Source organism: Fukomys damarensis, unplaced genomic scaffold (genome assembly GCF_012274545.1).
Source record: "Fukomys damarensis isolate Sample0158 unplaced genomic scaffold, DMR_v1.0_HiC HiC_scaffold_23, whole genome shotgun sequence".
NCBI classification, from domain to species: domain Eukaryota; kingdom Metazoa; phylum Chordata; class Mammalia; order Rodentia; family Bathyergidae; genus Fukomys; species Fukomys damarensis.
Window position 1 is genome coordinate 22,684,223 of NW_022900935.1, and position 27,767 is coordinate 22,711,989.

The following is a 27,767-nucleotide window of genomic DNA, read 5'->3' on the forward strand; positions in this document are numbered from 1 at the left end:
AGGTTCTCCCACCTCTGCCTTCCAGAGTGCTGAGTTAGACAGCACCTCCTGATCTGCTTCCAGAGCCAGGGGAGACACTGGGTTTGTGGGGTAGGCTGGAGTGGCACATCCAGAGCCCCCTGTATCTGTAATGCCATGCAAGTCCAGTCATTGGTACTTCTTTCCAGAACCTGCTTGGGGTTCACAGAACAAATCCTGTTGGACTTAAAAAGACTTGTGAGTGCAGTGGGCACATGAGTTGCCTCCCACTAGTATTTGCTAAAAGACTTATAAATCACTTTGGTACCAATTCTTTGTAGTAGTAGAACCTGATAACTTGACAGAATTTTTACCCCACTTAGTTGTAGAGAGATGTTCATGCTACAGAGATGTGTTAGTGCCCATACACCTTGCTGGTGACTTCTCAAATAACAAGTGTTGGCAAGAATGAAAAAAGCTTGAGCCTTACTGGTAGTAAGATGTAGTTGGCATATACTGTTATGGTTTACATCTATTCCCGTCCACCCCCCCCCCCAGGTTGTTTGCTCATAGGCAAAGCCTTTTGAAAGATGATTAAGTCACAGGGCTCTGGCCAGATGCCGGGTTAGGAGAGACCTAGCCTGAAGAGGTGGGTGACTGGGAAGGGTACATCTCCTTTCCTGGCTCCTAAATTCTTTGTTTCCCAACTGCCATGAGGTGAGCAGCTTTTCCTTTTAAGCTGTGGGTGTTCGGTATTTTTTCCCAGGTACAAAGAATGTGATTTAAGACAGTTACATATTTAGTAGAAGTGGAGAGCAATATTGGTGAATAGCTAATCTTAAATATTAAAATAGACCATGGTGTGTTAAATAGCTCTTCTCCATGGGTATTGGTAATTGCCAGAAGTGATTGAAGCATTGTTACCTGAAAGGATGACAATAGGGACCCAGGATGAATTTTGTTCAAAGGCACAGACTAAAGAAGTTGGGGATCTTAGAGGAGGGAAAAGCTTAGAAGTGATGGGTATACTGTAGAACTCACCATCAGGCGTTATGGTGAGGCATATAACTCGGTACAAAGGCCTTGGGTGTGTGTAATCCCCATTACTAGGGGAAAAAAGCACTGATGAGAATGTAGTGACAGCTGGCAGGGAAGCATGAGTGTCTGGTAGACTGGCACACTGCAGGACAAGTTCAGTTGTGAGGTTCTGGGGGAAGGATTATCTGGCCTCAGTGGTACTGGATTGTAGCTGGGGAAGGGCAATATCACCTCTCAGAAGTTGCCTCTGAAGGGCATCCCTTAACTCTGAGGGGCTGCCTACATCCCAACCTGGCTCCAGATTTATAAAAGGTATGTTAGAAGTAGGTAAGACTGCTGACTTGTACCATATTTATCCCTAGCCTTAGGTTTTAACCTCTCACAAATACTCTGGATCTCCCTTTTCTGCACTGTGGTTTTTTATCTGGGCCAAAGAGCTGGTGCTGGGGACTCTGGACTTTTTAATAGAGCAAGTTTCACTTCAGAATTTTTATTCTGAAGCCAGAAGTGACCAATCTGTTTACTGTCACAGAAGTCCAGATAAGTGAAGTGGTGAGACCTGGATGAGAAGTGTGGCAGAAGGGCTCAAAGTTGACATGTTTTCAGCACTGGAGTAGGATGCAGGAATGAAGGAGACGTGCCCGCTGTGTCCTTTACCAGCATAGAAAATGCACTGGGTTGGGAGGGCCTGTGAGTTCAACCTTAGATGAGGACTTTGAGATGCCCTGGGAGTGTGCAGGAAGCTGGTTTGGAGCCAAGGAGTGGGTGCAGGCTGAGGCAGTTACAGTCGTAGATGAAATCACCACTCGAGAAGGATGGGGACCCAAACTTTTGGGGCAAGGCCCAAGGGTATGTGGAACTCTATTAACTGCCTGGCTCCCGTTAACCTCAGTACACCCACTTATTCAGTCCCCTTGGAAGTAGCACTAGTGACCCCCAACATCATGGGAACTTTTGGGGACACTGTGGCTGAGGGAAGACTGTTCCAGGGCTTTGACTTGGGACTTTCATAGTATCGTGGCAGCCCTTTGATGTTTTGAACTGTACCTGACCATTTTCAGCTGTTTTTGTTTCTTTGTACAGGGATTGAACTCCCGGTCCTTGTACTTGCAAGGCAGGAGCCAGAACCTCTGAGCTAAATCCTCGGCCCAAGACTAAGGTTTTTTTTGTGTGTGTGTGTGGTTTTTTTTTTTTTTTTTTTTTTTTTTTTTTGGGGTTTGAATTTGGGGCCAAATATTGGGGATTGAACTTGGGACCTAGTGCTTTCACAGGTGGCAGAACCACTGAGCTAAATCCCCAGCCCTTTCAGCTGTTTTTATTAGAATTGGCCAGAACAAAATTGTTTTCAATATTCCCATAAGTTGAACCAAATATATTATGTTGAGGAAAAAAAAAAGTTGGAAAGCATTTCAGGAGTTGTTCACCTCAGTTGCTTGTCTGGACCAGGTTTAGTAGTAGCTTCTCATAAATTGTCAGCTCTAGCAAAATTTAGTGTACCAGTGGTCTGTGTACCTAACAGACAAATGGGGCGATACAGGATAAGCTCAATGGAAATTCTCATTTTTTTTATTATTATTATTATTTATTGAAGTTTCGATTTTAAAAAACAGAAGCACCATGGAGATCTCACTAGCCTGTATCAGTGCTTCTCAAACGTCAACGTGTGCACAAACTACCTGGAGGTCTTGTTAAGATGCCAAGCTAGAGTTACTAGGTCTGAGTGAAGGGCTGGGAGCCTCTGTGTCTACATTTCCAGGCAATGCAATGCTGAGGACTGCTCTGCATAGCAAGAGTTTCTAGCATATTCCTCATCCTTATTCTCCTGTTACAGGGATTGTATTAAATTATACAGCCAAGCCGGGCGTGGTGACACTCCTGTAATCCCAGCACTTTGGGAGGCTGAGGCAGGAGGAGTGCTGTGAGTTCAAGACCAGCCTGGGCCACATAGTTGTTCAGTCTCAATTACATAATGAGACCCTCTCTCAAAAAACAACAAAAATTATACAGCCAAAACACCTTTAAAATTGTTTTTAATTTTTCTTTCATTAGCAAACATACAAACAAGGGTAGAGTGAACCCCCACAAGTAGCATTTACCAATCTTACTTTTTAGCTTCCCTTGCCCATGCACTCCTTGTTCCTAGAATATTTTAAAGCAAGTCCAGCCATCATGTCAGTGTGCACCTCTTCCAGGTAAGGATCAGAAACAACCAGAGTCATCACAAAATTAATATATAACAAATCTCAAAATCAGCTAATGTATACCATATTCTCAGATACACATTTTTCAAGCGTCTCCCCAGGCAGTAGATGAGATTCCTGGTAAGCTTCCCTAGGGTTTGGGGCTTTCCTTCAGGGCTGTGTGCAATCCCTCCCAAAATTGTATTTTATGGCACTGACAGTTTCATTCTTTGTCGGGGGGGTTCTGTTTATTAATAGACCTTGGCAAAATCTTTAGAACCATACTCTTGAATCTAGACCCCACCTCCATGGGTCTCTACTCAATCAGCCTCAGGGCTGGGACAGGAAACAATAGGCTGGCCCATGCCTGAGGCATGGAAAATAGGCCCTGCCTCTGGCAGCCCAGGTGACCTTGACAAAGGCATTTGAACATAGTTAACTTCAGGAGAGGCCAGTGGGCTCCAGATCCCCAGACTCTTAATTTCAAACACCTCTATTTTCTCCCAGACATCTTCCCTCTGCTAGGATCTTGGGCTTTTTTGTTTCGTTTTGGTACCAGGGATCGAACTCGAATCCTTGTGCTTGTGAGGCAGGTGGTGGCACCACTGAGCTAAATCCCTGGCCCTCTCAGGCATTTTGATTGGTGTATTAATTGGTTGTGTGACACCGAGCTGTGGTTATCTGACCACCCCTTACCCCGTTCCTTTAATGCTGTCAGGTCCCCTGTATGGAGCTTGTCTTTCCACGCCTGTCCCTAAACCCAGAAGTAGCAGCATACTGTCTGCTGTGATCAGACTGAGATGGGGTGCGTGCTGGGTGTTAAGGCCATGGAGTACGATGTCTTGACATCCTCTCACCAAGTCCCAAGGCTCTGTGCCCCTGAATATCAAGAGGTAATGTTTCCTGGCCAGGTCTATCAAATAGGGAAGACTGCTAAATAGCTGGCCTGGGACCTGCTCAGCTGGTGCCATGTAATAGCCCTCAGTGCAAAGCTGAGTTTCCGGGTTCCAAGTTCTGTGTTAGGGCCCTTGGGGTTATGTGTGACAGGATCCAGACTCAAGATCATTTCAACACAAAGCTGTATTGATCGGAAGGATGTGGGCGTCTCCTCCAGTGGCCTGGTCTCCGGAAGAGCAGGAGTGAGATGGTGCTTCCTCTCCAGCCTTGCCTTTCCTCCCTCTTTTGGAAGCTCTTTACCCGCTGTGGACCCCTGAGGGTGTCCTCATGAGGTTCCCTAGGGGCAGCTATATAAGTTCTGATACCCAGACCCAATGCAGTCAGGATGTCTCTTCCGTATTTCTCATAACTTGAGCAGCAGGATGGTAGGACTGTAGTAAGTCTATTTGGGGCCAGAGGCCTGTGTGGATGTGCAGTAGCTGCCAGGCTAGGGAAAGGGGGCAAACCCATGCCAGCTCCCTGTCCCTTCTCTTCTCCCACCCTGACTTCAGCTGCAGCGTGTGTGACAGTCATCTTCTCTGACTTGATTTTGGTTACTTCACCTCGAAGGGTCCAAGCTTGAGGGAGAAGCTGGATTGTGTCTTTGGGAACTGGTGGGAGATCTGGCCATGAAAAGGGGGTGAGGAAGGTAGAGGATAGTGATGGATGCCTCTTTCCATGAGGATGTCTCCTGTACGTAGAAGGGAAGGGGCAGGGGCAGGGAGAGACCTGGAGTCCAGGGTTGGTGTTTGACTGGCAGAGGTTGAGAATGTGGGCAGGGCCAGCTCAGTCAGGGTGAAGGACACACCCTGGTCTTGGGGCCTATCTGGACTTCAAGACCATAAACCCATGAAACTGACTGCACCCTAGGATGCAGCATAGAGCTCTGACCACAGTCTCCACTGCAGGATCTGGGGTGGAGCTGATCTGGGGGCTTCCTATGGGGGCAGCTCCTGCACTCTGTCCTCTCACCCAGCACTGATCCAATCCCAGCCAGAAGGCCTCACAGGGATTGTCCCTTCCCTTAGGAGGCGGGGCTTGTTATCTGTGAGTTTTCTCCACACCAGAGGTTCTCTGACCCCAGGGATCTGCTTCCAGTGCTGGGCCAGGGGAAGCCTGGGTGGGATCTCCCCTCTGGGAGGCCCTCTTACCAACCCAAAGGCCTACCTGGGAGGACAGGACCCCAAGTCCTTTCCTGCACTGCCCTGTTTGTGCTGTGTAACCCACTCCAAGAGCCCCAGGGGTCAGCTCCAACCTCTCTACACCAGGTTCCAACCTAGGCTTGCCAGGAACACAGCAAATGACACCACACTTGGGGCTGAATTGTTCACTTCTCTTTCCAAAAAATACCAAGCAGGCAACCTAGGTGTGGCAGGGGAACAGAGCCTAGCTGGGAATTTGGACATTACACACCCAGGGGGCCCTTGGTGGAGACGGGCAATTTAACAACGGGTCTGAAAGTCAAAAGAGAGAGAGCTGGTTAGTGGGGTGAGCAGCAGTGGGGGAAATGGGCTAGCCAGCGCCATGGGACCTTGGCCCTCATAGCAGCCCTGCTTGGGGCCCATTACCAGGGGTGAAGGTGGCATGGTCTGGCCTTGCTATCTGTTTGTCCAGGCAGCGCCGAATGACTGGATGAGCCTGAGACCAACACTCAGAGAAAGCAGGGCTGAGCCTCTTGGTCTCTCAACCTCAGGGTCCTAGCATGGAACACGGGGACGTTCCTTATCTGGGGACTGCAGTAGGATGCACAAGGGTGAAGGGCTCTGCCCACCCTCAGGTGTTGGGCTCTAACATCCATCTTAGTCTCTGAAGGATCCTCCGGGCCCAGCGCGTGGTAAACGTGTGGCCCTGCAGTAAGTAAGCAGGCAGGTGACAGCCGGCCGCTGGGCTGGTGCGTGAGGGATATGTATGCTGTGTGCATGTGGCAGGGGGTCTTGCTGCTGATCTCTTTCTGAGTATAGATGGCAGAGTGGGCATCTGTGTTGAGGACCAAGTTCTCAGAGCCCATAATGGGGTTTGGGGGACATCCTGTGCCCGTTTAGAATGTCGTCAAGGCTGGTTGGAGTGCTGGGTGAGGGGCTGCTGGGCAGGAGGACTGTTTGGGTTCAGACGTACTCTCGTGCAGCAGTTGAGGGTCCTGGACGATAAGGCTGTGGCGTGCTGTTGGCTCTCTCGGGCTCTGGGCATGTGCAGCAGAGGAAGGAGCCCCCCAGCAAGGCCAGGCCAGCTGAGGCCCAGCCTACAAACAGAGCCGGGCCAAACTCAAACCTGCAGAGTAGAGGATGAGCAGCTTCAGGTGTGTCTACAAACCCCGGCCCTGCCTCCCCTGGCCCTCTCTGGGGTTCTTCTCAGGGTCCTGGGACTGGGAGGGCAGGGTGCGGGGAGCTGGAGGTCAAAGTGCTCAAGCCCCCTCATCACCCCAGATAAACTAGGGTGAACATTCATTCTTCCTCTTTCCTCCTTCGTCCTTCGTCCACACCATCCACCAAGCATATCAACACCACAAAGAAACCTAGGCACGGGGTGGCCCTGTAGGCTGGAGGTCTACTCTCCAGGCCCTGCTGTGGATGCTCCAGGCTCATTTCCCCATCTGGCCAGTGGAGGGGGCCTGGGAGGACCTCAAGGTCTGAATAGGCAGCCAGGGTTGCTTCCCACTGTCTTCTGGGGGAAGGCCAAGCTCCTCCCCCAGCATTCGGGCTCTCCACACTGGGCCCTGCTGGCCAGCCTGGCCCCTCCCTTGTCTCCGGCCTCTGTGCCTTAGCACAAGGCACCCCTCCTGGAGAATCTCCCTAGCTCCTACTCTGCCTTTAGGGCTTCGTTCCCATGCCACCTCCTTGTGGAGGCTTTCCTTGATGCCCCTGTGCTCACCCTGACCTTCCAGTAGGCCCTTCAGTTCCCAAAACCTCCTGGAGGGCAGACAGAGGCTGGGATTCAACCCATCCAGGCAGCCCTGGGACAATGAAAGGATGAAGGGCCCAGTCCCAGCTTGGCCCCTGAGCTTGATCTTGCTTGGCAGGTCTCTGTGGCTGTAGCTGACCCCCAAGGAATAGGCTCACACCTGAAGCCTCCTCCTTTTCCCCTCCCTTCCGCACCTCCGCCTACTCTAGGGAGTCTTCTTCACTGCCCAGTCTTCTTTTCTCCTCTGCCCTCCACTCCTGGGCCTGTCAGAATATCTCAGATATCCCTTCTTTGTTCCTGGTTGGGCTGGGAGGAGCAGGGCGGGCCAGACTCTTCTGACAGCCCCTGACTCAGCCCTTACGCCCCTAACTTTGTAAATTCTGACCATTCGAGCTTCCAGATATCTCTAAATCTGCTTTCCAGGGCTACCTTCCTGGCTCTGAGTTCTCTGCTTGAGATCCTCTGCCATTGCCACCTATGGGTTCTACGCCCTTCTCCCATTCTGCATACCACAGGAGAGGGATTGCGCTGCCTTCCAACCTAGGATGAAGAACAGTTCCTGGAAGGCTGCTAGGCCTGGCTCCACCTGCCCTTTTTTTCCAGTCTCATCTCTCTGGTCCCATAAAACTGCTTCATCTAGTAGGAAGCCATCTCAGCCTGCTTCCTTCAGGAGAAATAAGAGCATTTCAGCTGTACTGAGCAATCTCTCAGCCCAGGCACTGTGCTAACCTCTACCTGCATTGTCTGGTTGACTCAACCACCATGTGAGGGCTGATCCTCGGGCCCTGGCTCCATTTTACAGAGAAAGAAGCCAGACATGGAAAGATGAGGTAACTTTCCCAAGATCCTGCCAGGACACGCAGGACTAAGATGAGAACAGAGCTCAGAGCCAGGGTCTTAGCAACTTGGAGATCCTGGGTTCCCCTCACCAGCTTCCTGCCCACATCAGGGGCCCAGCCTGGGTCCCTGCTCCAGAGTTTCTCAGACAGTAACTGGGTCCCACTCCCTACGTCCTCTTCCAAGTGACTGCTGGACGCAGGATAGTGGCCCCAGAGCAGCTGAAGCAGGAGCCCAACCCTGGCACTCACCTGGCATTAACAGGTGTGCTCGGGTTGAAGAACTCCTGGGTTACCAGGGTGGCATACCAGGAGACAGCAGTCAAAGTACAGAGGCCTGAGGACAAAGCGGAGAGGTGCTCAGCTGTGCCCAGTCCCTGGTCAGCCACTCTGTGCCAAGAGGCTGGAAAAGGAAGCAGGGACACTCACCTGCCAGGAGGAAGAGGACACCGCCAGAGATGGCCACACGGCCCTTGGCGATGGGGTTGCTGTCTCCAACTCGTGTGCACTTCATGCCCACGACGCTGAGGACCATGCCCACGAAGCCCAGGAGCACAGCTAGCACCATCAGGGCTCGTGCTGACTGGATGTGACCTAGGGCAGGGCCAGGACTGCGCTGAGCAGGGGTTGGGAGGGAGGGAGGGGATGGAGAGGGAGTTGAGCGGTTAGGGTGTGGGGCCTTGTGTGGGGGTCCCACCTGTGGTGGGAGGAGCCTGCATTGGAGGGGTTTGCGCAGGAGCTGGCTGAGGCCAGACCATCTGCCTGCAGGTAAGGCTATGAAAGGTGACTATGGGTGTGAGGACAGGATACAGGGATGAGAGTCCCCTTCACCTTGACCCCATTTTCCACTCCCTCTTACAGGGTCCTCCCAGTTGTACTTTGGTGACAGAATAGTTCGAATTGGCTTTTCTGCCGCTTTGTCTTGGGCCTGGCATACTCTCCCAAGCAGCTCTTCCAAAGCTGAGTGTGTCTGAGGCCCCCTTCAGCCCAGCCAGGCCCCAGGCAGCAGCCCTCAATCCTCATTAGCCCCTCTGACTCTGGTCACCTTCCTCTCTGCCCTGTAAATCACCCACCCACAACAGCCAGATACCCGCTCCACCGTCCCAGCTCCTGGCAAGGGTATGCAGGTCAGTCCTGGGGCCCAGGCCAGCTCTAGAGAGCCATGAAGGAGGCCCATGACCTGCTGGATTCATGCAGTGGGACTAGTTGAGGGCAGTGCTGCCTGGCTGGCTGTGGGGCCCTGGGCAGAGTGTGGCCTTTCAGCCCACCAAAGGTTAGAGCTTGGGTGCCCACTTATGAGCCAGTCTGTGTCTCAACTCCACACCCCAGGAAGAGAGGGCCACATGCCAACTCCTGTGTGTGTGTGTGTGTGTGTGTTCCAGTGCTTGTGTATGTGCATTAGCACATTCGCTGACATGGAGGACTGGGCAGTAGTTATGTGCACACAAATGTGTGTTTGTGTATAGAAGCTGGGGAGAAGTGGACTGAAAGGTCTCAGGCTTTTGTTGTGCCAGGCCCTCTTATGCGAACAAGGTGTTAGTATTCCCTTTTACAGAGAAGGAGCCCAGAATGCAAAAACACCGGTGTCTCACAAGGCTTCAGTGGACTCGAAGCTGCCAGGCTCTACCCAGAGCCCCCTGGCTCCCAAAGGGCCCAGTATTCACAGGATGGTGGTGGGGATCATGCAGGGAGTTGGAGTGTGGGGCCCGGAGCTGACAGCAGACTGTAGGAAGCTTGCTGTGGACCCCCAGCCCAACCCATACCCTACCTCCCAGCCCGCCAGCCTGAGACCTACCGTCCAGGGCGAGCAGTGAGTCATAGAGTTTGCACTGCACCTGACCAGTGCTCTGCGAGGCGCAGGACATCCAGAGTCCTTCGTAGAGGCCCACAGCCGTGATGATGGCATCGCCTGCGTAGGAGGACTGCTTCCACTGCGGCAGTGCTGTGCTGGCAATGATGCCCACCCAGCCACCCAGGGCCAGGAAGTAGCCCAACAGCTGAAGACCTGAGTTGGCCATGGCCCAAAGGAGGGGACCAAGGGCCCCAGGGCTCAGAGCTGGGCCAGGGTCCTGGGGCTTGCTGTGGTCATGGCCAGGAGAAAGAACAGCTGGGCAGGGGAGCCGTGAGTGGTCAGAAGCAGAGGAGGAGAGGGGACAGCAGCTTCAGCAGCAGCAAGGGTATTGGCTCTGGGCTCCAGAATGCAGGGGGAAAGGCCAAAGGCCCGCCCACAACAGCTGCCTAAACCAGGCCAGGGTACCCAGCAAAGCTCATGCCCAGCCCCCTGGGGGTGGGGGGCGGGACTTGTGGCCCAGGTGGGTACCCCTGCCCCCCCATCCCAGGAATAGAGAAGGAGGGGCTGAGAAAAGTGGTCCTGCCTACTCCCAGCCTTTCTACCCTTTAGGAGCTTGATTCACGCCCCCTAAAATTCTCGTCCCTACCCTACCCTGAGCAACAGCCCTGAGATGATGAACTTTGCTCTTGTAAGGCTGATCTGACCCTTGAGGTTTCCTGTCCTCCGATTTGAGGACTGAAAGGAAAAGGAGTTCCATCTTACAGCAGGTGAAACTAGAGTGAGACATCAGGGAGAATTTCTGAGGCCAGATGTAGAGAGACTAGGCTGTGAGTTGAGTGCTGGGGACAAGGGTTCTGGAGAGCTGGGATCCATGTAGAATTAAGGGGGCCAGACGGCTAGACCAGGGAGTATGTACTATGGGGTGTGTTTGAGATCTGAGGGCTCAGAAGAGGCTAGGTCAGAGCTGGCTGCAGGCCAGCACGGGGCCTGGCAGGGAGCTAGGGAGACAGCACCGGCCTTCTGGCTTTGACCTGAAGGAAGGCAGATTGTTCAGCCCATTAATCCCCTTGCTGACTGTTTCACCAGCTCCTGCTGGGTCGTGGGACAGTGGGCTGGGCTCCCAGCTCCAAAACAGCCTCGGGGGAGCAGTGGCCTGTGAACATTCTTGAGGTTCAGGCTGCCCACCTTCCAGACACCCCCCCCTTCCTTTCTCTCCCATCAGAGCTCGCCCTCAGGAGCAGGGGAATGTTTAACTCCCCTCAACCTCATTAGCAATCCCCTCACGTCCACTTCAGTCCCTGGCTCAGTGTGGGTGCAGGAGGAATGTTACACCCCTATTTCCACTCCTGCAAGACCCTGGTCACCCCCTGAATCCCCAGCAGCCCACCGCCCTTCCTGGCTTGTACTGGGGGACTGCAGGGCCCTGCTGCAACCCCAGCCAACTTCCTCCCCCATAGCCCCTGTCCCCCTCCCAAGGACAAATCCCTAGCCTGCTCCCTTACATTCTTCACGTGGCTATGCAAACAAGAAAGTGCCAGGCACTGCACAGACAATGGCTGCCCTGTGTGCCCGCCTAGGGCGTGGGCCACTGGTATGGCCTGCAGCTCCAGTACAGAGCAGGGGGAGTGGTCTGCCCTCCGAGGGGCCAAGGGTGGGCATTGTCTGGCCTTTGGACTGCACACCAGGCCCCTCCAATCCTGTCAGGAAGGTCGGAGCCATGTGCGTCTTGGTCTACACAGACCTGCCTCATGATATGGCTGTGGGTCCCAAAAAGCTAGTGGGTCTAGAGTGGTGGCTGAGAAGTCATCCTAAATTGCCACAGATAATAACAGGACAGTAGGATCAAGGGGAGCTGAGGCTGTTGTTAGAGTCCAGAGCAGGGAAGGGGACAAAAACCCAAGACTCCTGGGGACCACGTGAGCATGCTGTGATTGGTGCTTCTCATGCTAATTCCTCTGACACTCTGGCAGCCTCCCAGGTGGGAAAGCCTCCTCTGGGTTGGGGTGGGGGACTCACCCAACGGGGAGCAGCAGGAACGGCTTCTCTGGGATGTGTGTGGTGCCAGCTCCTGGTCCCTCCCTACAACCTTGGCTTTCAGACACTGGTCCAGATGCTGAGGGGCAGCAGACATAAGACGCTCCTTATAGATAACCCAAGCTGACCGTGGTAGTCATGGTTTACAAGGGGACAGGTTTAATATAGGACACATAATTTATAGGATTATTTTATAATATTCACCCAAAAAGCCAAATGCAGAGGAGCGCAAGAGATCTGTCCACACACCAGAGACCCAAAGGATCCAGCTGAGAGCCTGGATCCCATAGCAATGTCCTGTACAAGTCCAGCTGAAGGCTTAGGGTCCAAGGTGATGTCCTCTGAGAGTCCACCTAATGACCTAGAGCCCACAGCAATGTCCATATGGAGGATCTGCACCTGGAAAGCCCAAAGGCCAGTGGTGGCAGCTAGAAAGCCTGCACCCGTGGGGTGAAGGATTTCTGCCACCAGGTTGAGGGATCTGCTCTGGAGCCAGGAAGCAATGCTTTAAAACAAGAGACCAGAGCTCCCTTGAGAACAGCAGCCATTCCCAGCAACAGAGAGTATAAGAGCTCCACTGACAATGAGAACAGCTGAGTTCAGATGAGGAAAAACTACCACAGCAAGCCTTTCCAAGAAAATCACAGCACACAATCTTCCCCTCCACTTCTCTTTTTACGCTGCTGACGGCAATCCTCAGGTGGGTGCGTCTTCCATGCCCAGAACTACACTGATTCAGTTCAGCGGGGTGTTCCAAGGTGGCCATTAGTTAGTCCACCACAGTGTCCTTACCTGTAAGCACATCTATCTCACAGAACTGTGAAGGAGGAACAAGGTAAGTGACATCTGGGGAAGGGAGGCACTTGCACTTGGCACCTGCCTGGAGCATGCCGGTTCCCAAAGGTGACCCCCATCTCTCCCTAAGCTGGGCCTTGGTCCCTTCTCTTTCCTTCTGCAAGTGCTTCTCTTCAAAGAACCAGGCATCACTCTGGCCTCAGGAGGCCCAAGTGAGGTGTCGGATCTCTGGAGCCTCAAGGCCACGTAGAAATGGAGTGTCAGAGCCACCCAAAGCCTCAGAGACCACGTGCAGCTCCCTCTGTTGATAACTCAAGAGAGCTGAGAGCCAGAGAGGAAGAGACTGCTGTCCAAGGCCAGATTTACAGCTGTGAGGTCCCAGAAGCAGTAGGAGGTCTCTCTGTTTTCTACATCCTGTGCTTCCAGAGCCTGAGGCCAACTTTTTCCTCTGGATCTCTTTTGTTTACCCTTTTTTCTTGTCGCTGTTTTGAGTCTGTTGCACTAAAAAAGGCTTTCCTACAGTGTTCAAAGCCTCGTGCACTCATGTCTTCTCTGCAGTGCTACTTTCTAACCCGAACAACTCTGTATCCCAGGTACCTAGCTCTCCTGGAGACCCATGCAGCTCAGTGACTGCCAGGCATGCAGAAAGCACAGGAAGGCTCAGGGTCCCACCTGTCATCCCATAAGACCTATATGAAATTTCTCTGGGGCCACACAGGTTACCATTTAAAATGTGCTTTTACTTGTGTTACAAGAGGTTGAGGGTTCTAGCTTTACCTCTGCCACTGAGAAACTGTGTGACAAGTCCCTCAGCTTCCCTCAGTCTGGTTCCTCAAGTGAAAAAAAAGAGTTATTTTCAGAGTCAGGGATTTAGCTCAGTGGTTCCCTGCCTGCCTTGCAAGCTCAAGGTCCTAAGTTCGATCCCCAGTACCAATAAATAAATAAATACATACATACATACATACATAGTTTTAAAAAGAGTTATTTTTCTGTCAGGTTCACAACAAGTCTACAAGGATCAAGCAGTGAGATCGTGTAAGATGCCAAAAGAACCATGGCTAGTGGAAGCTTTACCGAAGATCCCCAGGATGGTGGCCTGCTCATGTCTTCTCATCGAGGGTGGCACAGACTGCCTGTAACTGAGGACCCACTGCCGCATACTCTGCAACAGTGCCTCATAGGCAAGTGTGTTGATGACTGAGTGATGGGTGTGAGGATTAAATGTTTTTGCCTTCTTCCTAATGAAACATCAGGGACCTTTCCACCAGCCTCTCTCATGGCCAGTTAGGAGGGTCTGATTCACTCTGTTGTAATCTAGCACATTCTCTGCAGCCACCATGGGAAGCTCTGGAGGCTCAGAAGTAGTGCTGGTCTTACTACCCTCAACTCAGGGTAATGAGGTTCCCGTGTAATCGCAGGCCCAGGCAGAGAGGACTTACCAAGGGCCACAAGCTGGAAGGCAAAAGAGCCAGCAGTGTGGCCGCCCAGGCATGGTTAAACACCCTGATCTGAAATTCCATAATACTCTACAGATTCCCATTCACTGCACTTAGTACCCTATTAGCCTCCTTCCTGAGTCAGTAAACATCTCGAGGCCATTCTAGCAGCCTCTTGGGCCTCACTGCCTAACCCAGGACAAGGACATTTCTGTGGCACACAGCACAGCCCAGTGATGCCCTTTGGCTCTCTGTACAGAGGTCTCAGGTGCCTGCTGAGAGTTCTGTGATGGCCTTGGGATTTGGAGACCCAGGGCTGTCAGGTCCAAATCTCCCCAGGTTTGCCAGGTTGCCTCTCATCCCCTCTACAGCTCCTGTGGGCTCTCCTTCCATCTCAAGCCAACTGCCTACCCCAGCCTAATTACATACACTTGGTCTTGTTGCTATTGAAAACAACACACATTATGCTCTCTGTATGTGGTTAGCATGTGTTGAAACTAAAAAGGTCATCTGCTTTAAGGTGGAAACTTCCAGAAAATCAGAATGAGGCCGATGTAGATTTCTATAATGTTGGGTCTCTACTGTGTGCTAAGCATTGTGCTGGGTACTTTGTGTCAGGAGCAGTACAGACTGTGATCCCATTGTCCTGGTGAAGAAACACACTTGGAGGCTGCACAACTTGGGCATACAGCTTCACGTGGGAGAGTGAGAGCTGCTCTGCTCAGGGCAAGGGTAAAGTTCACACATTTTCCTTTAATGTGATCTGACTGCACGGTGAATAAGTCTCCCAGACAGGACGCAGAGGACAAACAATGATGGTGACTGGACTAGACCATTCCCCACGGCAAACTAATGTGCAACGCTATCCCCACCTTGGAGAACCATTGTTTCATGACCATGTCTCTTTCTAGTTCATCTTTTTGCTTGTGCTTAGTGTCAAATACCTGGACAAAATTGTCCATACCCATCATCACGCCTGGTCTCCACTCACCCACCTTCCCAACTCCCTGGTCCATCTTTCACCCGTGCCCACTCCCCGCAGACATCTCTTGCTGATCTCTCTGCTGCTGAATCCAAAGTCGGATCCTCAGTTCTTGTTATGCTCACCCTCCGGGGAACCTGTGACATCACACTCCTCCCTCCTTGATGCCCTTGTCAGACTCCAGGATGCCATCTCTCTTGGCTCCCCAGCTCTCAGCAGTGGGTCCCACCACCCTCCAGCCCCACTTGCTTCCAGACAAGCCGTTTTCTGACCCCCTCTCTCCTGGCTTTGAATGGCGTCAGTACAGGCCTCACACTCAAGCTGAGCGTGCCTAAACCAAAGTCTGGATTCCCACACACCAGCCACCCTCCCAGGATTCCCTGGGGCTACTGGGGAGGAAGAGGCAGTTTGTGGTCCAGCTCCTTGGGCTTCTGGGTGCTTTCGTCATATCTGGTGGCAATCCATCAGCAGTTCCTGTTGGCTTTGTACTAAGACCAGACCTAGAACTGGTCACTGCCACCTTCATCGCTTATCTCCGGCCCAAGCCATCTTTCCCTCTCCCTTGTCACTCTGCTGCTCCTCACTGGTCTCCCTGTGTCTGTTCCTACACTCATGGCTTAGTGTCCACATGTTCATGGAGCCCTTCCAAATGCGATGCCTCCACTCTCCCACTCCAAACCCTGCTGGGGGGCTCCCAAATCTGGCCTCCACATCCCCTGGCCCGCTGTCACTTTGCTGGCCTCCTGGCTTTTCCTCCTGCCTCGGGGATCGGACTTGCTTTATTTTCTATTTCAAAGGACTATACACACACAAACACATATGCTTACGTTTATTTATATGGTACCGGGTATCGAACTTGGGTCCTTACGCTTGCGAGGCAGGCAGCAGAACCACTGAGCTAAATCCCTGGCCCTACTTATGTTTATTGTGTCTCCCCTATACAATAGCTCTATAAAGGTGGGGGCTTGTTTTGTTCCCTATCACATTCTCAGCACCACTTAGCTGATGCTCAATGTGTATTAGTCAATTGATTAAACCATTACTCAAGAGTGCAGGTTCCTACACTCCCCGCCCTGTGACATCTCAAGCATGGTGAAGGTGATGGGCTCAGTGCCAGGGACACGGCCAGTGGAGCTGACTCTCCAATTGCATGTTTTCTCCTAGCAGTGTTATCCTGCACAGGGAGGCCCTGTGGTGTAGGGCTTAGAGAACAGCTAGCAGAGCAGGAAGCACTGCTGACTGCCACTCCCTGCCAGGACAGGATTAGTGATAATCCCAGCTGTTCATTCAGAGCTTTACAGTTTACAAAGTGTCATCACATCTGACACTGGATCTGGGCCACAAGGCTGCCCCACAAGGTAGGCAGAACAAGGACTATGATTCCTCTCATGCAGACACCAACCCCAAGGTGTCTGGCTAGGTGTCCGGACTGGGGCTGCACAGAAGCAGCTGCACTGGGTTCTAGCAGGGCCTCCTACTGTCACATAGGCCACTGCATCCTGCCCAGAGCAGTTTCTACCAAAGGAAGTTGCTGGGGCAGAATAGGCACATTTTCATTCTCTCAACAAACTAAACAAGAAACCACCAGTCATTTATTCTTTGGTTGTCTACAGAGACACTTAAATACTTTATTGCTGTCACACGCTGCCTGTGCAGGTCCTTCCGTGGCTCTGGGCCTATTTCTGAGCCTTCAGCCAGGCCCACACAGTGGTGTCCTTCCACGTCTGCTCCAAGAACAGTAGCACCATGCAGAAGGCGACGAGCAGGATCCCCTCGCCTGGGCAGCAGACCAAGGCCCACCTCTGGTCCATGGCCCTCAGGGACTGGGCAGCCCAGCATGCAGGACAAAGTTCCTCCCCACGGGTCCACTCATGTGTGACCTAGCATTGTCATAGTTCATCCTTGTGCCCTGACTCACTGCCCGAGGCAGACTCCTGTCCAGGTTGGGGCACATCCCCCTGGGTGTGCAGGGGCTGCTCCTGGGGGAGGTCCACCTCCTCTGGGCTGAACAGCATCTTCACCAGATCGTCCGCCTGCACTCTGTCCTGCAAGGACAAACCCCACCTACTCAGAGAGGGCAAGGCTAGGAACCTGCCCCCCTTCAGCTGCTGCTTCCTCAAGAAAATGCAGGTGTTGCCCTGCAGCCTCCAAGCACCTTTCCCAGCAGTCCCTGCAGCACTCTGGGGAAGACAGATGAGCTGCGCTCAAGGAGAGAACAAAGGACTCAGCATTGATTCTTGCTCAGGGCCCATCCCACCTGGACCCACTGACAGGTAAGGAAAGCCTGGGGAGGGCAAGGCAGTGTGACCAGTGACAGTGCGGGACCTGGGAGTCCCAAGTGCAGTGCTCCTTTCGTGACTATACTTCCAGCAGCAGGATTTGGGGACGGAGGAAGTGGAATTGGGATCCTCCCAGGAACTGACGGCAGCACAACTGTTCTTACTCGCTCACTGTGTCGAGGGTCCAGGGTGAACCACAGGGCAATGGCACAGCGCTGCCCCCTGGTGACAGCCTTCACTCCATGTGGGTTTTCAGTGCCTGACGAGAACCCCACAGCCCGTCCACACTGGGGCTGCACTTCTGCCTGAAAGGGAGAAAGTGAGTGGGACACACGGGAAGACTGAAAAGCCATGGGCAACTCCGGAGATGAGTTAGGGCGGAGCCCTGGATTGGGGAGGGGGCACTGGCCACACAAGGAGGCCCAGCTGCTTTTTCTATGCACTGGACTTTGGACACCAGCTCCAGGGTTAAGAACAAAGGAGCACTCACTGTCACAGTCTTGGCGTCCAGTTCGGTGAAATAAAAGTTTCCTCCATCGAAGTCCCCGTTTAGGTAAAGGATGGCACTGGGAAAGGTAGAGACACCTAACATAGCCCCTTTCCTCCCACTCCCCAGAGCCTTCGCCTTCATGTGCTTGAAACCAGCAGCTGGAGGGTGGCCCTCCAAAGCAAAGCAGCTTTTCTCTGAAGCTATGAACAGCCCGCAGCCCTCCCAAACCCCAGCCTCGGCCCTGAGAGTCCACCTGCTCTGCTCTGGGTGCTTCTGCACCAGGCCCACTTGCACAGGCCTACTCGCCACTCTACCTGCCGGGGCGCCGGGGACAGCTGGCCCTGGGCCCTGTGTGCTGAGGCTGGAGACCAGGAGTGTACGGTACGGAGGGGCCTCAGAGAGCGAGCACAGCACTCCTGCCCCACACCTGCCACCTGTACTCATTCACCTGTAGTCCCGGAAGGTGTAGGCTGGGGGTTCCTTGACGCACACCAGGGTCTCAGCATTCAGGATGCAGTTGTCCACGTGGACTGGATGGCTGCTGTCCTTCCTCTCCGCCTGCGTCTCTGGGGCCAAGGTAACTGGGGTCAGTGCTAGGACATGCATGAGTTGAATGTGGATTCTTTCCAAAATGTGCTTGAGTCTATGGAAATGGTTATGAACTGGATGGGGGTGCTGTCTGTCTAAGCCACAGATTAGGGGTTAGGACAAGGCTACAGGATGAGCAGGGTGCAGCAAGCAGGACTACGGGACTCCAGTGAGGCACATCCCGGGCCAAGTGGCCTAACCCTGTTTGTGGCTCAAACACTGTAAAACAGGAAGGCACAGAAGTGAAACGGACGAGTCAGGAGGGCAAGAGGTACAGGACGCAGTGAGTCACTCCTCCAGCAGGGCTACAAGAGGAGAGGGAGAGACCTATGGGAGCAGCGACATGTGAGAAGTCGACTTTAGAGAGGACGCTGGGAGCAGGAGGACACAGAAGAGAACAGCAGGCAGCTCAGGGCACAAGATATACCCGCCTCCACGCACACACAGCGTGGGGATGGAAGATGCCTCTTCAACTGCCCCACTGGCCCAGCCAGCCACTCCCATTTTTCCAACACTTCCCCTCAGCATCTCTTCTCTACTCCCGCTGCTGGGTTCCAACATCAGGCCGCCATGCTGGCCCTTCTCGGTTGCTCCTGATCAACTGCGTGCCTTCAGTTTGGTCTGCATTCACCAAATCACTCAACACAACAGCAGCAAAACTAATCTTTTTTTGTTTGTTTTGTTTTTTGAGACAGGGTCTCACTATGTAGTCAGGACTGACCTGCATCTCACTCTGTAGCCCAGGCTGGTCTCAAACTCACAGCAATCCTCCTGCCTCAGCCTCCCGAGTGCTGGAATTACAGGCGTGCGCCACCCCACCCGGCTTAATCTTTTAAAAATGAAATTCCCCCTGTGTCTTTCCCTATCTGATGATCCTACCCTGGCTTCCCACTGTCTATACCAGTGCTTCCCTACCTTCAGGCTTGGTGACACAAGTCTCATGCCTGACACATTCCTTTGGCTGTGTCTAGATTTTTATAGAACACCAGACATCCTTGGGGAGAGAGAAGCCACCTACCAAGGGCATGTCAGTGCCAGGGACCCTCTGACGAAGCCTTCCTGACTTCCAGGTTGGCTGGATGTGACTCCCTCCACGCTACCTCGCTCTCAACACGTGGGGCCGTGGCCAGGCTGCGAGTGCTGGCTCCCTGACTAGGATGTCCCCAAGTCCGCAGTGCAGGCACAGCACGCTCAGGGAGGCCGCAGGGGTGAAGAGGCCCACCTTCGATCGCAGTGCGGCACACCAGGTGGGAGTAGGAGAAGTAGAGGGGGGTGTCCAGGCGGAAGTAGGACTCCATGACGCGCCGTACCTTCTCAGTCACATTGTAGTACAGATGGGCACTCTGCAGAGGAACTTTCCCTTCCTGCCCCAGCTGCCAAGGAGACCGATCATTACTCCCCTTAGTGCCCCTGTGTGGGCTATGAAGGACACAGGTGTGAGACCCCGTATCTCGAGCATCTCCCGAGGCCCTGTGAGGGTGCAGTCTCTTTGCCCCCCACATCTGACACCCCGCCATTTTCTTCCCCCCTGCTGTACTTCTCATCATGAATAACCTGTGCATCCTGCTTGGGATGTACCATTCTTCAGACAGCATCCCATAGCACTGGGGATCAGTTTGTCTTGCTCACCTCATTTTATCATACTTTGTCTAAAGCCAGGATTCAACTTAACTTCCTTCAACATTCTCACTCTGCAGCAACTGGACTGTCAGCAATAAGTCACTTTTTCCTTTTCTACCACAATCCCCATTCTTCCCTAAACCTGAGATTGTCCTTCCCTCTGCCCTCAGAGAATCAGACACCCCTCTTCTCACACTTTAGAATGCCCAGAACCTATTATTACCTTGAGGGCTTTGAAGACAGTGACACCATAGAACTTCTCGTTGGGGGTATGTGGGGAGGTCTGGCCTCGGTAGCCATCTCCTGAAGTTGCTGCTGCCTACAAGGTCCAAAGACAAGGTGAAGTCAGCCAGGGCAGCAGAGGGCAGGCACAGACTCAGTTTTTAAGAGGCCCTTGAAAGGGGGCACCCACTGCACTCTCTTACATTGGTCAGTCTCTGCAGCTCCCGGCACTCCGGGTTGGAGATCACGCCATCCAGCACCACTCGCTGGGAGCCGTTCAGGACTCTGGAGTTCATGGTAAGACTGATGCCTTCATACAGCAGGGGCCCTCCTGCAAAGCAGAAAGGCTGGCTAAGCCCTGGAGCAGCTCTCTTCATCACCTCCTTGTCAGGAATTGAAATCCCGGTGGCTTCCTGTTCACTGGAGAACTCTCCTACTCAGTCACTTCCACAGTGGAGTGGTCCAGAGGACAGAACTTGGAGTAAAGACGAGACCCACGTCCTGGTTCTCATTTTGCCAATAAATAGCCACTGGCTCTTGGGCTTTACACACATTCTTTTATTTATTGATTGATTGATTGATTGATTGTACCAGGGATTGAACTCATGACCTTGAGCTTGCGAGGCACGTGGTGGCACCACTGAGCTAAATCCCCAGCCCTTTACACACATTCTTAAGATCTGTGCTCTGGAATCACAACTGAGTTTGGTGCCCGGATCATCCACTTATTAGTTGCATGACCTGAGCCAAGTTACTTAATCTCTCTAAGGTTGATTATGTTTAATTAATTAATTAAGCTGTTCTCATCTTTCAAACATCAGTTATAAGTTTCATGTTAACAGTAAGGCAAGTTCAAAAATTAGGGTAATATTTGACTTATGGTCAAAATGCTGGCTACCATTTTTTTCTCCCAGTACTGGGGCTCAAACTCAGGACCTTGCCCCTGCCAGGCGGGCACAGCACTGCTGATCTAAATCCCCAGTGCTGGCTACCACTATACAGTCATCATCAATAGCAGAGTCATCGCTTATGTCAAATAAAGATTTTAACAGACTGCTTAATCCACCTCTCAGGCAGTTATGACAAATAACAAATAAGAAATAACAAAGCCCTCCGAAAACAAAGAAATGATGAACACATTCTTTTCACTCTAATTTTGTTAGATTCACTACTGTCAATTTAAGCAACGGCAGGGCAAAGGCCATCATTTCTCCTTAGGGCTCTTTGGGGACATTCGAGAGACCTGAGTGAATAGCACCTATGTCCCAAGGGTCAGGGAGCGCAAGGTGGTACGGTGACAGGCCAACACCCGAAGACAGCACTTTCCCTTCCCCATCACACAATGCCCAAGCAAGCACACTGCGATGCTCCCAGAGGTGTAAAGGAGAGGGAGGCTACAGAGGCCTCGTAAGGTATATCTGAGGTGCTTCATGGGCAGAGGTGTGGGAAGAGCAGGAGGGACGAGCAGGAACAAGAATGTGTGGGCTGAGGGCAGGTGGGGGAACAGACACCAGAGAAAGAGTAAGCAGAAGAGGTAAAAGGCAGGAGAGGATGGGCTCAGGGTCCCAGGGTCCAGAAGGTGAGCCTGGCACCTGTGAGTGAGAAGGGGCAAGGACACAGGGCACTGGGGGAGATGGGTGCAGAGAGGATGAGGCCCGAGGCAATGGAAAAGGAAGAAGGCAAGAGAGATGAGAGAGTGCAGAGTGGAGCCATCTCAGGGCCTTCTCTGGACTGGAGGCATAGGCGGGGGAGGGAAGAGGTGCCCAAGAGGCCGGACGATTCTGAGTCCCGGTAACAGTTAAGAGAAAAGAGTTTGGAGTGAGGGACAGTATGAGTCTGGGCTATCCCTGCTTAAGTAAACACACAGGAGCTTTCCCTGGCTAAAGGCCTACACTCAGGCAAACGTCCCTTTGGAGAGTTAGAATGGTGGCCGAGGCAAAGGTCAGTGCCCCACTGGGGGCACTGGGGCTGGCTCTCGGTGAGCTGAGCGCTGTCTAGCAGATGCGGGGCGACCTGCCCACCTGATGTGCCCCATGCTCCGTCCTCTCACCTTCCCGGGTCAGCCTGCTCACATCCAGGGACTCCTTGGTCTTCTCTTCCACCAGGGTCTCGATCTCCTTCATGAGGTTGCCAATCTCCTGGGAGATGCGCACGGCGGTTTCCCGTTCGGACCTGTAAGCGCAGCGGCTCTGAGGGCTGGGCTGGGGCTGGCCCTGTGCTCCCACCCCAGCTTCCCAGACTGGACCTGCCCCCCAGGGCCAGGAGTTCCCATCTGCCTGGGCAAAGGAAGCCTCAAGCGCTTCGTCACACCGATCCAATCATGCAGTTTCTTCAAGGGCCTCACTTCTGTTTCTCTTGCAGTCTCTTGGGGATCACCTCCTCTGGAGTCCATGTGTCCTGAAAGCAGAGTTACAGGGTTTCTTCCAGGTCGTGTGTCATGACACGGGCTGCCAGGGGCAATCTGCCTCCCCACTTACACTCTGTGGGAGATGAGGCGGGAGCTCTTGAACCTAGGCTGCATCTTGCTGCCCAGGGTCCCCCTGCATCTTCCTTGCTGTCGCTCATCCGCACACACATCCCACATTTGTGCACCACTCCCTGACCCCTCAGAGCCTCCTCCCTTTCCTTCTCCAGCTCCCACTCTGGCTCACCGGATCCACGAAGGGAAGTCCAAAAACATCATAAGCGAAGAAAAGCAGTTCCTTCTCCAGCAGGCTACGCCGGTGGTACTTCTGGGCACTCTGAGGAGACAAGGAGGAGGAATTCTCTGGAGCCTGGCCCTGCCACACAGCCGTGGCCGGCCTTCCCCTCCCCATGTGGCTGAGGTCTTCCTCCCCACCACGGTGACAGGTCTGCTCCCCAGTTTAGACAAAGGCCTCTTTTCTGTGCTCAAGGGTTCCTCCTGCCTGGCACAAGTGATACTTCTAAAAGTGGCATAACCAGGCTGCCCTTGGAGGAAAAAAAATTTGGTGACCCTCAGGGGATGTGGAAAGATGCTTTAGAGGAGCAGACTTCCCCCTTGACATCTGTGGGAAGCTATGCTCAGGCAGGGAACTCAGGTGCCAGGCAGCTCTGTTATTCATTCGATCTTTACAACCGCCCTGGGGTGTCACCCTCATTTTGACAGGTGAAGAAACTTTAGAGCACAGGGGATGTGCCCCTTAAGGCGATACCCAGAGGAAGTAGGGGAGCCAGAGACCTACATGCACACCCAAGTCTTTCTGGTCCTCAGGCCCAGGTACTTTCTACTCGGCCACCTGCCTCCCCTCAGACCCTATCCCTCTCTGGAGACTGGCAGCTGCAGAACTGCTGGGCCTGGCACGCTGGCCTCTCAAGTGTGCTTACCCAGGGCAGGGAAACTGAGTCCCTTCCAGGGTCACATCTTTCCCTAGGTGACCTGCCAGTCTCCGAGCAGCAGCAGAAGGAAGGAAGAGATAAAGAAGACATCATCAGTTGAAATAAAAGATGGGGCAGTTTAAAGAGGAAAGTCTTAAAAGTAGTCCTTTCAGCTACTGCAATTACCAAAGAAGATGGAAATACTCCTAAAGGAGTTTAAATTATTTGCCTCCTTCATCTAGTGCTAGACACCAAGCCCCATGTGCTATCTCCTTTAACCCACTCCAGCAATTCAGTGAGACTACTAGGGAGTAAATCCCACTTCTGTTCCTTGTCCACTCAATCCTGGTTTACTGAGTTCCGGTAATGTGTCAGAAACCATGCCAGCACTGCGGACAAAGCAAGAACAGATTCCAGTCACCATGAACCAGCCACAGGCCACTGCATAAGCTACCTCATCTACAGGTTCTCATCTTTACCATGGCAGCTGTGCTGACTAAATAAGATGATGGACTGAGGCCACTCAGCACAGGGCTTGACCTGAACAAGACCTCAACAGATGCTAGCTATCTTCTTTCCAGGAAACTCTAGCTAACAATGGGAGACTGGCCACATGGGTTAATTTCTCTCCCTTTCCCAGACTCACTAATATGACCACAGAGGAGAAAAAATGTATATGTATGTGTATATTATAGATACGTGTAGTGTATGTATGTTTGTCAAGCAAGACAAAGACACGGGGGGTGCCATCTCAGAGCCAGGTGGTCACCATCTAGTGGCCAGAGAGGAAAACTACAAGAAAGCAGATCACATGGGAGAGGCTGGCAGTGTATTTCCACTGGATACTCAAGATCCACAGCTAGGAAAGAGGAACCTCGGTTTTCCTCTCAGAGTAGTCTTTGTGGTATGTGGATTTTTCTCCTTGTTTTAGACTGAGATAAGACTAATGCTGAGAGCTGAGAAAGAACAGGACAACGTCAAAGAGAAGACTGGATGGGGAGGAAAAAAGATGAAAAACAAATGAGTGAAAATATAAATCTAGCATGAAGGAAACAGAAGTGAACCCCAGCCAAATGACATCACGCTGAAGCGGGGTGCCAAGAGGGGCAGAGCAGTGGCTTTACAGTTCTGCCTTCTGTATAGACTCAGAGAACATGCACTGGGTCCAGATGACGCTGTGTGGCTTTGGCTCGTTGCCCACGCTGTGTCCCACCCTGAGTGACAACGAGCCAAGCCAGTGCACACACACGAGCCCTGTGTCTCTCTGCTGCCCCACTCTTCTGTCCTCTGGTTGGGATCAGCTGGTAGCTACCTTCACTGACGCAAACCTCACCTCACGGGGGCCAATGGAGCTGGCTTGCTCTTCTCCAAGTATAGCTGCATAGTAGGCCAGATTCTGGCTCATCACCTCGTCATTTGGGAAGAAGAGGAGGTACGTCTTGGCACATTCAACAGCTTGTGTATAATTTTCAACTGCAAAGCAAGAAAAAATGGCTGAGAGGAGAAGGTCTAATTCTGGGTATCAAAAAACACTTAGTATGTGAGAAAATGAAAAAATGGAATAAAAGTGTTTGTAAATAGGGAGGGGAGGAGGGGGTGAAGGGAGGGCAGGGACAAGGGAAAAAAATGAGAACTAAGACCTGTCATGTAAAGGTACAAGATCCCAGTAATGAATATAACTGTACTGTATACCTAGAATGTACCAATAAACTAAAAAATAAACAAACAAACAAAAAAACCACTTAGTGTTCAGTCTCTGTGAAGCTTGAGGCACAGCAGGTCAACGTGGTGCTTCCTTGCTATCAAATACAATGGCCTGATTTGAGGGGAGAAGTAACAGAATACACAGAGACTATGTAATCAATTTTCGGTTGTCTCATGTCCTCAATGCTGTCTACCATTGAAACAGGAAAGAATTAGACTCCTCTGCATGCCCATCTCTTTAAAAACTCACAAATAATTAAAATACTTGCCAATATACTGCCTCAATATACCCATCATTAGACCACTTTCAGAAATGTTCCTGTCTTACCTTTTTTCACATGGATTTTCAGATGGGGGAGGAAGATTACAAAGGCACATAGTGCTCTTTGGCAGATCAGCTCTTGTTCATACGTTGGTCTCCCTGACTCAAACTACTGACATGTGTATTCCTGAATACGCTGTAACACTCAGGGCATAGTAGTAACTTGGTAAAAACCTGCTGATTTGTTGACTATCTAGATATAGACAAGGCCCCAAGAGCACTGGTGCTGTACTAGGCCGGATGGCAGAAAACATCCTGCAAGCTGTTTTAAACTGCAGCACACCCTTACTTTTGTTATTACTTTAATTCAAATGCAAATTTAGATTACAAATGTAATAGGATAAGATAGAGGTCCTAGAGTTCCAAAGCCTAGAGAAAAGCCAGACAAGTTAAGGAGGTTCAGTGTCTGTAACTCTACCTGCCCGGCTTAGCATTTTTTGTTTTATTTTTAATTGTTTTGCAGTCCTGGTGACTGAACTCAGAACCTCTGACTAAATTATATCCCCAGTGGCTGGGTGTGGTGGCGCACGCCTGCAATCCCAGCACTCGGGAGCCTGAGGTAGGAGGATCGTTGTGTGTTCGAGATCAGTCTGGGCTACATAGTGAGTTCCAGGTCAGTCTCAACTATATAGTGAGATCCTGTCTCAAAAAACCAATAAACAAACAAACAAACAAATAAATAAAATCCTCAGCCCCCTTTTTGCTTTTTATTTTGAGATAGGGTTCCAATAAGCAGCTCAAGTGCTCAAGTTGTACTCTAACTTGGAATCCTCCTGCCTCAGCCACCCCAAGTGCTGAGATCACATGTTGTACCAACATGCCTGGCTCTGACTGAGCTTCCAGGTTAAGGCAGCAGAGAGAAAGGAAAGAAAGCAAGCCTTACTGTTGTAGTAGGCAAACTGCAGATAATTATAATGTGATGGGAGGAAGTCTTCAAAGGGCTTTTCTCTACTTGGGTGAGAAGCCAGCTCGGTGACACAGTTCTGCTTACAACTGAGGACCTGGACATAATGATCTGAAAGGAATCCAAGATGAGAAATGACTAGAAAGTCACACTTCAGGGATCAAATTCTGCTTATGATGACAAGTTCAAGTGGGAACAATTTCCAGCCAGATTCTCAGGCTTAGGAATTTAGGAAGGAGTGAGGCTGTAGCCACTCTGTATCATCAAAATGATGAGCTTTTAGCTCTGGGAGGCTTTTAGCCCAAAGGTGCACGCGGAGCTGCACGCACCTGTGATGGCCTGGAAGAGGTCAGCATTGTAGTCCAGGTAGTTGTAGCCGTCATAGTCATAGGGTCCCTCGCAGAGGGCACGACACTCTTCGTCAGCCACAAAGTATTCTTGTAGTGCCAGCTCCAGGTGGGGCACAGCTTCCTGGGGCTGCTCCTCTGAGTAGAGTCGCACTCCTAGCCGGAACTCATGCTACTGGGAGGAAGGGGCATGCAAACGCATGCTACAGGGGAACGCCCGTGTCTGGCCCAGCCATCATCACCCAGGTCCTAATTCTTACTCCTCAGTTGTGGATGGAAAGGGGTGACTTGGGTGACTGCTACATCTGTTTTGGTTTTTGAAACAGGGTCTGGCAGTCATTCAGGCCAGCCCTAAAGTCATTATGTAACCCAGGCTGATTTCAAATCTGAGATCCTCCTGCCTCAGCCTACTGAGAGGATTATATGTGTGTATCACAATTCCTGGCTCCTGCAGGTCTTTTGTAAATGGGCTTTACAAGTTCCTCTTGAAATTTACAAACATTTAACTCAATCTGGATGAAAGCTTTATATGAATTCACTGTAATTTTTTTGTAGTTTTCTATAGGTTCTGGGGATTCACCCTAAGGGCTCACACATGCTAGGCAAACACTCTGTTACTAAGCCTCATCCCCAGCCCCACAACAAACTTTGAAAAGTCACTCTGGGACAGGGGATGTAGTTTCCCAACTCCATGGTGGAAGTGGGGTATGTGTCATTCTAATTCTGGTAGTATTTCTAATATTTTTTTTCCTTTGGTGTGGACTTATGGGCCTTGTGCATGCTAAGCACTGAGTCACACACCCCTGCAGTCTAATATTCCTACTTGTAAACTACTAAAATGTAAGAAAACACAAGAATGTTAGGTCAAAGGATGGGAAAAACAATTGTACAATAACAAATTAGACTTAAGAAATTAGATATGGAAGACTTAAAAAACAGGGCAAAATATCAATTACTGGTCTTCTTCAGAAGGCAGTATTCTCAATGATTGCTTTGCCTTATACTTCTCTATATTTTTTACTGGTGTATTATGAACATTTACTTTTTTTTTTTTTTTTTTTTTTTTTTTT

The 27,767-nt window shown here is 51.6% G+C and overlaps 2 protein-coding genes across 5 annotated transcripts in view; both read right to left on the minus strand.

The window, feature by feature from the left end:
• Nucleotides 1-3,015: 3,015 nt before the first annotated feature.
• Cldn19 (claudin 19) lies at nt 3,016-10,071 on the minus strand. Of its 3 annotated transcripts, none has more exons than XM_010634084.3 (5): nt 9,642-10,068; nt 8,276-8,440; nt 8,099-8,183; nt 6,228-6,380; nt 3,016-5,566 (listed from the first exon to the last, which is right to left on the minus strand). In XM_010634084.3, exons 1-5 carry the CDS (start codon nt 9,862-9,864, stop codon nt 5,518-5,520), a joined length of 675 nt encoding a protein of 224 aa, XP_010632386.1. In that variant the 5' UTR covers nt 9,865-10,068; the 3' UTR covers nt 3,016-5,517. The 3 variants fall into 3 exon arrangements, with proteins under 3 accessions (XP_010632386.1, XP_019064590.1, XP_033623577.1); XM_019209045.2 differs by having other exon boundaries at nt 8,276-8,462; nt 9,642-9,837; XM_033767686.1 differs by lacking the exon at nt 8,276-8,440 and having other exon boundaries at nt 8,099-8,249; nt 9,642-10,071.
• Nucleotides 10,072-16,483: 6,412 nt separating this feature from the next.
• The window catches only part of P3h1 (prolyl 3-hydroxylase 1), a 22,666-nt gene continuing 11,382 nt past the window's right edge, over nt 16,484-27,767 (minus strand). For both annotated transcript variants that reach the window (XM_010634093.2, XM_010634097.1), the window contains exons 3-15: nt 26,680-26,869; nt 26,330-26,461; nt 24,754-24,893; nt 22,736-22,825; nt 22,429-22,481; nt 22,135-22,256; nt 20,288-20,415; nt 20,086-20,181; nt 19,465-19,615; nt 18,103-18,220; nt 17,655-17,730; nt 17,329-17,469; nt 16,484-16,930 (exon numbers count right to left, since the gene is read on the minus strand). In XM_010634093.2, coding sequence (XP_010632395.1) covers nt 16,775-16,930; nt 17,329-17,469; nt 17,655-17,730; nt 18,103-18,220; nt 19,465-19,615; nt 20,086-20,181; nt 20,288-20,415; nt 22,135-22,256; nt 22,429-22,481; nt 22,736-22,825; nt 24,754-24,893; nt 26,330-26,461; nt 26,680-26,869 — 1,593 coding nt within the window. In that variant the 3' untranslated portion in view covers nt 16,484-16,774. The remainder of the gene's footprint in view (nt 16,931-17,328; nt 17,470-17,654; nt 17,731-18,102; nt 18,221-19,464; nt 19,616-20,085; nt 20,182-20,287; nt 20,416-22,134; nt 22,257-22,428; nt 22,482-22,735; nt 22,826-24,753; nt 24,894-26,329; nt 26,462-26,679; nt 26,870-27,767) is intronic.

Excerpts from the sequence above, each read along its gene's own strand:
- Cldn19 (XM_010634084.3), bottom strand. The coding sequence starts at position 9,864 with ATGGCCAACTCAGGTCTTCAGCTGTTGGGCTACTTCCTGGCCCTGGGT. Across the intron at positions 8,441-9,641 it reads CTCACTGCTCGCCCTGGACG|GTCACATCCAGTCAGCACGA; the intron begins GTAGGTCTCAGG and ends GCCCTGCCCTAG. Across the intron at positions 8,184-8,275 it reads TGTCCTCTTCCTCCTGGCAG|GCCTCTGTACTTTGACTGCT; the intron begins GTGAGTGTCCCT and ends CTTTGTCCTCAG.